This window comes from Gadus chalcogrammus, chromosome 8 (assembly GCF_026213295.1).
Source record: "Gadus chalcogrammus isolate NIFS_2021 chromosome 8, NIFS_Gcha_1.0, whole genome shotgun sequence".
Lineage (NCBI taxonomy): Eukaryota > Metazoa > Chordata > Actinopteri > Gadiformes > Gadidae > Gadus > Gadus chalcogrammus.
In genome coordinates, this window is record NC_079419.1 from 2809468 (window position 1) to 2820809 (window position 11342).

The 11342-nt window shown below is 40.5% G+C and overlaps 1 protein-coding gene across 1 annotated transcript; it reads right to left on the reverse strand.

Moving 5' to 3' along the window:
- Positions 1 to 1939: 1939 nt before the first annotated feature.
- LOC130387108 (uncharacterized) lies at positions 1940 to 7100 on the reverse strand. The gene is made up of 6 exons (XM_056596089.1): positions 6978 to 7100; positions 6386 to 6688; positions 6011 to 6298; positions 4684 to 4797; positions 4551 to 4600; positions 1940 to 4372 (listed from the first exon to the last, which is right to left on the reverse strand). The coding sequence occupies exons 1-6, from the start codon at positions 7042 to 7044 to the stop codon at positions 4238 to 4240; spliced, it is 957 nt and encodes a 318-aa protein (XP_056452064.1). The 5' UTR covers positions 7045 to 7100; the 3' UTR covers positions 1940 to 4237.
- Positions 7101 to 11342: the final 4242 nt, after the last annotated feature.

An 11342-nucleotide genomic window follows, 5' to 3' on the forward strand; every position in this document is an offset into this window, starting at 1 on the left:
ACAGGACCGGCTCCTTCACCACTAACGGAGCCAGCTGGAAAGTCAGCCATAGTTGTTGCCAAAGAAACCAATCCGGTTTTCTATGTAGTGATAGTGATGAGACACAAAGAATATATATACATATATTCTTTATACATAATAAAGAATAATTTAATCGCTTACAACTGCTGGCCCCGGCCCCCACGTTGTTCAGATCCCCAACAGATGCTCATTGCTTATTCCTTGGAGACCCAGTATCAGACAGACCTACCACATAACCATTTTGGTTTTAAACATTTTTTTCTACACACATAAACTACTAGTAATGACAATAGTGGGATAGCAATGTTAAACATGATAATAATAGAGTGATAGAGTAAATGCTATGAAATAATAACAGACATGGTGGTGGGTCCGGTTGGTACAAAATATTTCGAAAATAAAGAATGTGGATTACATTACAATGTAAAAACGATGATTGTCCTTTGTATTATAATTAAGATACTGTTTTTTTTTTAAGTAAAAAATACTTACACATTCTTCAACCAATGATACCCCCCCCCCCATACCTTTTACATGAAAGGGGAAGTGGTAATGTAGGGTGCATAAGAACAGAACTAAGAAAAAAGTTCTAACGTTGTTGCTGTTTGATGAGAAAAAAAGCAGAAACACTGACAGGCCTTTACAAAAAATGAGGAAGTCATTTTATTTATTTTTTCACACTAGGGCCACGGCTCCGTGCCTGAGGTCATTTGCATACTAAAGTCTAGAACGTTTGGCTAGTGCAGGGGTCAGAAACCTTTTCAACATGCAGTGCCAGTTTGACATTTTCTCGTTAATGAGTGTGCCTTAAGCAACAATATATTAAAAATTAAGCTGAAATATGACACAGCGACCAAAAACATTTCCAGAAGAACTGGAATTGTATTATTTCTATATAGTCCACAATCATGAATCAACATTTTAAATATGTTTTTGGTTGTTATATTTGCAACAAAGGTTTACAAATGATAATGTTCCATCTTAAAACACCCTTTTCAGAAACTTATTCAAAAACATGTTTGCACTGTGAGAAATAAAAAAAAAACAGAATATGAGAATGCTGGAACCATCCAAATCAATATCTTTAAGACATGTACAGTTTTGCAAAACCATGTGAAGGCGATGCATACAGGCCACTTGCAACAATATCTAAAATATTTTCTTCTCTATTAATCACAACTTAGGTTTAAAAAGGATTAATTGATCCCGTTTCAGAACACTACTTACTGTAACTAATTGAAACATATTTGCACTGGGAGGAAATGCCCAAAACAGAATTAAGTGCAAAACAAAATCGGTAGTAATGATTATGCTGCCGCATTGTGCTGTGATTATGCTGCCCCGTGCCAGTGGTGGCACGCGTGCCTAGGGTTGCCGACCCCTTTGCAAGTGTGACCACGCCATCCGCATTCCAGCACGGAACAGCCCCTTGGCCACGGCACACTTGGGCGAGGTGTGCCGTGGCCAAAGTACAGATGCTAATGAGATGACACGCGCACACGCGCGGATACGCAACGTGAGCTGGATGACGTAGTCCTCGCGCAACCCTTCTTTCTTTATAGGTCCATGCCCTTCTTCCCCACAACAATCATTTTAAACAATGGCAGCAAGCGGTCCACGAGTGGGTTTACGTTGGTGCGATAGTGACGTTGAGTGTTTACTTGAGATTTGGGCCGACGACAGCGAAAATGTCCTAGTCCGTGACGTACCGGATGCAGAAATATTCTCGTTTTCTAGCATTGTTAGCATTGTAGCATCACGAACGAGCACACTCGCATTGTTTACCGACCATGGAAGTGTAAGTTGTTAACCCCCCCAATGATTCTCTATATGTGATCTTTAAATTACATTCCTCCTGCCATCTGGGCGACAATTATTATTTAACAATAATAAAAATATATATAATTTATATTATTATTTTAGATTAGTCAATTTTTGACCTTATAAAGTAAAACAACTTGTATATACATTTTCATTTTTGTATTTTAAAACAAAATCTTAATTACAACTCTTTTTTCTGAAAGCGAGAATCGAATGACCAAATATATACACAGACCCATCAGATCTGAATTAATCTTTTTATTTCAATATTCAGAGGAAATCAGGCCTACTGTCTGCCTACTATTTCTTATACTACGTACGTAGTATAACAAATAACTGAAAAACCTAACCCTAACCCTGTAATACTATAATCAAGAGGACATACAGGCAGTTCAAATAAAAAGAGATAGAACTTTATTGGTCTGGGAACTTCATAAGATTGCTCCATCTAACATATAACACCAACAACGTAGTAAACGTTGTAAACGTAGTAAACGTGGTAAAAGTAGAAAAGTACAGTTCAATGTTATTGCTTAAGAAACAGATTCCTTCCAACTAACTATTTATGAAAAATGCAATCAATAATTTATGTAAAAGTAAATGGTTACATATTGACCAGCAACGAAGTTGGAGTAGCCTACCCAAATAATGAACTGTAATAATGATTGTAACACACCAACATTGCTAACTGTCATACATAGCTAAACAAGCAAATGAAAATTAAATACAAACGCAACTGAAATCTAATATTAGACTATTAACAATATTATGAAGATTAGGTCTCCCATAATCATTCAGGTAATCAATACGTCAGTGCCTGTAACAGCTATTTCAATGATATGTTTGTTTTGTATATCCGTGTTCAACGCCATTCGTGTTAAGTAAATGGAAAAACCTCTGACACGAGAAGTTAATAGAGCCGTGCACTTCTTTAATAGGTCCATGGCACTGAGCCGTTTGTTTCACTACGACTCCTTTCAGCTGCCCACCCCTCCTTCTACAGCAAAAAATAAATGCATAAAACTGCTAATAAAACGCTTGAGGAGGCGTTTTGAAAAGAGAAAACTTATTTTTTTTTAGAACATGGTATAAATATAATTAGGAGCCTTTGATTGTTATCCAGACATTTTTTGCGGAGACACATTCCTGTTCCCCACTTGTATTGGAGTGAAAGGCGATATCTACTTCTGGGTCTCCATGAATTGACGTCCAAAGCCCGTCCAAAGCCCGCTAAAACGGGTGCAATCCAGGCTTGGCCGCTGAGCACTGGTGGATTGCGGAAGCATGCATCGTTCCTGGGGGCCTGGTCTAGTCTCACGAACGATCAGTTTTTCCGGGTTAATGTCATAGCCTACGAACTTCTGAGGGGCGTTTCCTGAACACTTATTTCGGAAGAAGTGAAGGTTTACGTAAATACACGTAAGAGCTTCCGAACCTCCGAGCTGCTTCGAAGGCGGCATTTGTAGCGGCTAACCAACAAGGTTAGCCGCTACATAATTAGTTCTGCGACACTTTTTGTCTTACGCAATTATTTAGCGACATTTTTGACCGTGACGTCAGTGACGCGACGCTCAAAAGACCCATATCCCGCCTTGTGCCGCGTTCACATCGCTGGAAAAATGGCAAAAACATTTTCCCGACGTCGGAAAGTTCTCGTGAACGACACCTCATGGCGTGCTTATGATTCTACTTCTGTTCGGCAACTGGGGCCAGATTCTGATAACACAGTTGCCCGGTTGATGACGTATAGTATAATAGTGACGCGCATTAACATGGCTGAACATGAACGTTTTACACAATATAAAAGAATCAACCATCATATCGCATACTTTACTATCGATTGACGTTGTAAGGTCTGTTGGCATCAACTTTGCTTGGTTTCAAACGTTGTGTTCTGGTATACCAGCTCTAGATAAGGGGAAGTGTAGCCTTCCATTCAGCGGCAATATACAATGTGCTTCTCTTAAATAAAAGGAAACGGGTAGTAGGTGATAGGCTACAAAGAAATAAAGGCGTTCGAACTTGAAACTGATCCTACTAAGTTCCGTTTAGTTCTGACAGGTTTTTATCAGATATAAAAAAACTGCTGTGAAGAACTTTTAGATTCCCAACGCAGTGCACATGAACGGCGGTATCGGCAAGACGCGCAAGTAAGCGTGAGGGTCATGATTGTGGCATCTCGTTATCACTGACAAGGCGTCTCGTTATCACCAGGAGCGTGAACGCACCTTTAATCATACGTCGTACTCACGTCATATCCCGCCTCAACCGTATCCAATCAGCGTCGATTAGGCTCAGTAGCGGCTCACAAAGCATCAGGACTTCTTGTGTATAGGGCCTAGAATAAGCAAAGAGCTACATTTGGTGCTTCGCCCCTGATAGAACCTGCAACCTTCTAAGCACCTCCGTGATTGTCAACCTCGGCATAAATACTTTCGGGTGAGGCTGTTTGAAGGGGAATGGATTCTAAAGGGAGAGAAGAGGGTCCTAACATACTGTAGACGGTGGGAGACTGGTCACAGTTTGGACTCTGGAAAGGACATTTAATGCATAAGTTTGTTGCATTATTCAGTTATCTTATAAACAAGAAGTACCAATCACCATTTTATTGACACGTCATAGATGTATGGTTGTCTTAAATACGTTTGAAGTATTTGGTTTTACTGATTATAGAACATTTAAGTATGACGTGTAGGAAATCAGCTTACCTGGTCATCGCTACCAGGAGAATGGGTCTCCCGGTTATCGGTAGGGTGGTCTTAAGAATAAAAGGTTCCAAAAATTATTTAGATATATGTGACATTGTACGTAATGCAAACTGGTGAGAAAATTGTAACTTACTATTTTTCCTCCATTTGCAATAACAGATTCCCAGAATGCACATTGCCGTGATGCCCACTAGACAGCTTGAAATGATATTTAATAGAACTCTTGGGCTGCTGGTGGCATTCCTAACTGTCAACAAACAAAAACAGAAAAAGGAATAACTCTACCGTTGTATGTCATCAAACAGAACATTCTCCACTCAACTACAATTCTTTGTATGTCTTGTGTGAATGAATGCTTTCAAATTGCATCGTATTTGTCCGCGATTGCATAGCCAACGTGGTCTTATTATAGACCGATCCTTAACTAAAAATCAAATAGAAAGAGTAAAGCATCCAGCATATGATTTCAACAATGTATGAGGGCATACGCAATCCGCATTACGCAACAGGGATGGTCGCACATGGAATGCTCATGGAAACCAGCGAAGCGGTGGATGGAGATTTGCGCGCATTTCAAACGCAGGGAGATACCGCACAAAAAAAATATTTCTAATTTGCCGTGTGTCTGCCTGGCACAAATGCTCCCGTTGAGCGGATCTTTTCCATAATAAACAATACACACTGTGGCATCCCGCCACTTAGACCTTGGCCCGGACCAGCCCGAGGGTTGGTCCGGGAAGGCCGATACCACCGTCACCCACCAGCCGGCGACGGAGAGCACCAACCGAACCCAAATCAGCGGGATGGGAGACACCTGGCTGGACAGCCAGGGAAAGACTTTAAAAGGCACTCGGGAGCAGACGGAAAGGGCCGACGAGTAACGAGACAGCAAGGGCCGAGCCAGCCCTACCCTAGAGGCCCACGGAGGCCCTAGAGACCGCGAGTACCTTATATGATTTAAGTTGTCTGGAATAAATGCCGTGATCGGCTAAACCCTCACTGCCAAGCGTCATTTGTACCTGGAACCCGGCTCATTCGAGGAGCGGGTTGCCACAACACACACAAACACACACACACAAACACACACACACAATAGCGATAATCAACTAAGCTATAATCTAGCATATAAGCAATCGCTCATTTAATAAGTTATTCAGTGTTTTGTGTATTTATGCTTATTATTCTTTTTCGATTGGCCAAACGTGTTTTTATGGTTCGGCAGCAGCACTTTTCTTACAAAATCATGCTCATCTCTCTCTCTCTCTCTCTCTCTCTCTCTCTCTCTCTCTCTCTCTCTTTCCAGCACTTCAATCACAGCAACTTTAATGCCACACAACCAATAAAGCCACTGATATTTAAGAATTATTATCGATTCATGCTTGTCCAATCATACACACACTGACAAATTGAAATTCATTTGTAATTTGCATTTGTCAAAACACTATTTTCCCCAATCTTACCATAATCTTCAAAACACAGAGGTTTTATCTCCATCGTGGCCTTTGACCAGCTCACTTTGTTGCTATGGTTACAGATGGCGATCGAACCATTTGACAGGTAGAGGTTGAGCGGGGCATCAGAGGTCACGACCTCTGCTGGGTCTCCTCCACCCTCAGAGCAGGTTTGATTGGTGCACGTGAAGGTGGAGTTTAAGGAGGAGCTCTGAGTGCTACAGGTCACGGTCACATTACAGGATTCAGGACTCAGAGACACAGACGACTCCCTCAGGACCACTGGTGATACCCGCTCTGGAACAAGGAGATTTAGATATCAATAATATACAAACAAAGAAACAGCTTGTATCGAATGTCTGTACTCTGTTTCAGCGAACACACCTTGAACTGTGACGTTGTATCCAGCAATAATTGTTACTTCTGCACCACTTTCTATTGCGTGGTAAAGTCCACTGTCATTCAATCCAACATTTTTTATTTGCAATGAGTAATTCTTTGTTGAATACTCTACCCTTTTGCCATAGAAATTTTCAAAATCCCCTATTTTACCAGGATCATGTCTTATTATATTATTTTTTGTTTTAAAGCGCCATACAAACTGACTGGTGGGTTTCTGTGTTTTTAATTCCATGAATAAATCCTTTCCCTTGAGCAAAAAAACATTAGGCAAATTAAGTTCTGACCCTGTAAAAAACAAGAAAAGATACCAAGATAAGTAACTTAATGATGTGCATACATTTAATTGTCCAGATACATGATGTACTAACACAATGTCACATTGAATAAAGCAAGCTATGAATTATCCTTTCTCACATAGAGATACAAAATAATTTAATGCAAGGGTTTTAAACTGAGCATACCATAGCAAAGTGTGCAACAGGATGTTAATTGTAAAACTATTTCCTTATAACAATGAAAGCAATGGGCTACAAGAGACCACGAAAAATGGTAGAAAATTAGTTAAATGTTTTACCTTGTAGGGCTACGAACCAATAATTAAGAAAATACAGAGCATGAAGAAATATAGAGCAGAGATACATGTTAGATAGGCTACGGATCCTTTTCCTCGAATGAGGAAACTAGAGACAAGCGTTGAACTATAGCGTCGTACCCAGTCTCACGGAAATACGTGACACTGTCACGTCATTTAATCTATTCATTCGTGATCTGAGACACGTAATTTCAATCTTTTCGTGCCAAATGCACACATTTCTTACAATATGACAGCTTTTGGCGACCCGTTTCTACTTTCACCTTTGATTCAGAGAAATTGTGACAATTCACAGATATATTTAATGCAGGTGCGCTGCTCTATAGGCAAACTGCGACGGAAAAAAGGTAGCTGCTTCATCTCTTCTTTTTCGAATGAGTTTGAAATTGGTGCTTTTGGCACGAATAAATTGAGATTAAATGTTCCATATCACGAATGAATAGATTAAATGACGTGACGTGACAGTGTCACATATTTCCGTGAGATGGGCTGCATCGAGGGTGTGTGGGTTCTCTTTACCAGCCCTCTCTGTGCACCTTGTGTGAAGTAGGCACCTTGAGTCTGCCTTGTGCATGAAAAGTGCTATATAAATGAAGTTGCCTTGCCTTGCCTAGGCTAAACAAGTTGTTTGCCAAACCAACTCATGTTTTGTTATTAGCCTACTTCCGTGCAACTGATAATATAGTATTTTTCTTTCAAACTTCGGCCTTCTCCCTTATTTTGTTAGTGTTAATGTATTGCGTTCATCTACAACATGAGAAATGTGGATCTACAGCTGAATACATATTTTGAAGCAATACATTCCATCATAATTACAAACTTCCACTGCCTGAATTTTGTGTTTTCCTTTACATGAATAAAGACATTCCCACCATAAAATAAAACCTCCACAGAATAGTTTGACGCTCAATGAATAGGCCTACCCATATGGAGTCAGAACAGTCTCATTATTAATGAATGCACAGAGAAGGATTCACAAATGTATTTTGTGATTTATATATAAATTACTCTCTTCTCACAAATACATTTCAATGCACACACAAATGGATATCGGCATGTATAAATGTAAAATAAATCCTTAAACAAAAATAAGTTTCACAAACATATTTCTGATCCACACACAAATGTGTCTTGTTTTAAATAAAGGTAATATAAATCCATAAATATATTAATTTAAAAAAGATTTGCAATTTTCATCAAAAATGTATTTGGATGTTGTTACATTTATGTACAAACTGTTAAACTTGAATTTACAAGACGCTTTTCATTTGTGAGCTTGTTTGCATTTGTGTGTGAAACTGTCTGCATTTATGTGTGGATTTTTGAGACTCTCCTGACGTCGCTAGATTCACAAATGCATTTTTTTCAACAAGGAAGTCTCTGTAGCCAATCAGATGCCTCCCTCGTTTTCAGTCAACCACATGACTGCTGTGACTGGGTTTTTACGTCGGTGCCGTTTACTACTTTAACGGCACCGATAATCCCAAAACCCAGTCGAAATTAGATGGAAAAAGTGTCGTGACGCAGCATTTACTTCTTCACCACCTAGAGATTGTTATGTACGATCATTCAAAAAACCATGTTCTTTCCGATAGAGTAGACATTTGACAGAGAACCGGGAGGCTCGGAGGCTGGACTCAGAGGTCGGAACTGCAGCCATGTGATTGGCTGAAAACGAGGGAGGCATCTGATTGGCTACAGAGAGTTCCTTGTTGAAAAAAATGCATTTGTGAATCTAGCGACGTCAGGAGAGTCTCAAAAATCCACACATAAATGCAGACAGTTTCACACACAAATGCAAACAAGCTCACAAATGAAAAGCGTCTTGTAAATTCAAGTTGAACAGTTTGTACATAAATGTAACAACATCCAAATACATTTTTGATGAAAATTGCAAATCTTTTTTAAATTAATATATTTATGGATTTATATTACCTTTATTTAAAACAAGACATATTTGTGTGTGGATCAGAAATATGTTTGTGAAACTTATTTTTGTTTATGGATTTATTTTACATTTATACATGCCGATATCCATTTGTGTGTGCATTGAAATGTATTTGTGAGAAGAGAGTAATTTATATATAAATCACAAAATACATTTGTGAATCCTTCTCTGTGCATTCATTAATAATGAGACTGTTCTGACTCCATATACCCAGACTTCCCGCTTAATGATGAAACCTACACGCCCCAGAAAACTAACTATGAACTCATTTCAAAGTCACCCGGTATTTGAGCCACATCACTTGTCGTTTGAAGTGCAGTTTAATAAGGGTGGTAACGGTGCTCCGATTAATTGCTTCAATGAGCTAGTAATCGGATTGATTTCTGACCGTCTCACGACCTGATTACCTGAAAATCCTTACGCCTGCATGCCAACAAACCCAATGCAGCGCAGACAGTGCAGTCAACGGGAGAACTTCTTGGTCCTTTACTTATATTTTCGTTACACGCTGCTGCTTTATTTACGTTGCATTGTCATGGTTTAGGGGGAGAGAGAAGGATAAAGATAAAGCGATGATGGATTTAAAATGAAGTCTATCTGGGGTTTATTATTTTATAAATATGACAGCAACATATCTATCCACATCTTGCAGAAATGGAAGCTTGTGATCTTGTGATCCCATTCCAATGGTTACAACTTGGCGAAGAGATTTGGTTAGTTTCTGCCCGGCATATGAGGAAGCTGTCATTCAGAAAACTTGTTTTTTTATTGTTTTGAGCTTTGCCTTGCGGCTCAGCTCTCTTTTCGTAACAACGGTGCGGTAAAGCGAACGCAATACCGCCTCCGCTGCTCCGATTCTCCGGCCAATCTCACGCTCCATAGTAGGCCTACCGTCACTCGCGAACAAGACCCCGAGGTACTTGAACTCCTTCACTTCGGCTAAGGACTCATTTCCTGCCCGGAGTAAGCAATCCACCGGTTTCCTGCTAAGAGTCATGGCCTCAGATTTAGCGGTGCTGATCTTCATCCCAGCCGCTTCACACGCGGCCGCCAGCCGATCCAGTGAGTGCTGAAGGTCACAGGCCGATGATCCAATGAGGACCACATCATCTGCAAAAAGCAGTGACGAGATCCTCGGACCACCAAACTGCAAATGTGTCTTGTTTTAAATAAATGTAATAAACACAGGGAGAAACACGTACACACACACACACACACACACACACACACACACACACACACACACACACACACACACACACACACACACACACACACACACACACACACACACACACACACACACACACACACACACACACACACACGAATAAACCAAACAGTAGAAATCAATAATTGCAATAATCGCATTTGCAAATGCCTTCATTATACCTAGTTCGTATGCGACCCAAATACAAAATAGAAAAGGTACATTAATATTTGATCACTTTTATTCTATACAGGCTTTTCATGCGCTGCGTTCGATACGGAGGGAAACTCTTTATCGGGCCCGAGCTTCTGGCTTGTCCCAGCCATCCCGTTCTCGTTCTCATTAGCTATTAATTGAGTTCACCTGTGTCGCCCCGGACGTGTGGGATGAATATTTTTGCGTTGCTCCCAAACGGGTATTAAAATGGTCCCGCGGTTGATTGTTGTTTTTTTGGGCGCTTTTGACTGAACAATCCGGACAACGTGGCCACCAACGGGGGAGCGAGGACCCCCGCAGGCAAGTCACCAATCGTTTGTTATTCCTTGAGCTGGTTGAAGTTGTTTGGTTGTGTTTGGCTGCTGTTTTCAGAATGTGTCCACCGCACACACACATCGCTATATTCTTTCCCCCAAACTTCCCCCAACCTGGATTTTACCGCTCGTCTGTTTGGTTTTGGCTCATTCTAAGTTTAGTGCAGTGTTGTAGGTTGTTTTTGAGTGCATTGTTGCACGTGTTTGTATGAGGCCTAACGGGGGACGACTAAGACTGACTTTACTAACGCTGCGGACCGCTACAACAACAATAACAACAACAACAACAACAACAACAACCTGTCTGGACACTGGGAAGGATGTGCTCTTGAAAGTGGACGCAAAATGGAAGAACACCTGCAACTATTGTGAAAGTTCAACGTTTGGGCAAAATTGGAATTGGTGAAAGCAAACAAGCGCAAGTTAAATGGTAAGTATACCAATTGGCGAGTGCAACTATTTTCGCCAATTGCTTTTTTGTTTCACAGCACCACTGGACTACAGAACATCCCTAGTGGAAATGACATCGGTGCAATTCTGGATTTTACAATTTGATGTCACAGCACCTTCTGCCGATGCTTCACCTCCCTAAGGAATCCACAAAGAACTGGAAGTTCTGGAAAAACCCCAGAACTGATGTCTGGCAAAGCGAAATTAGG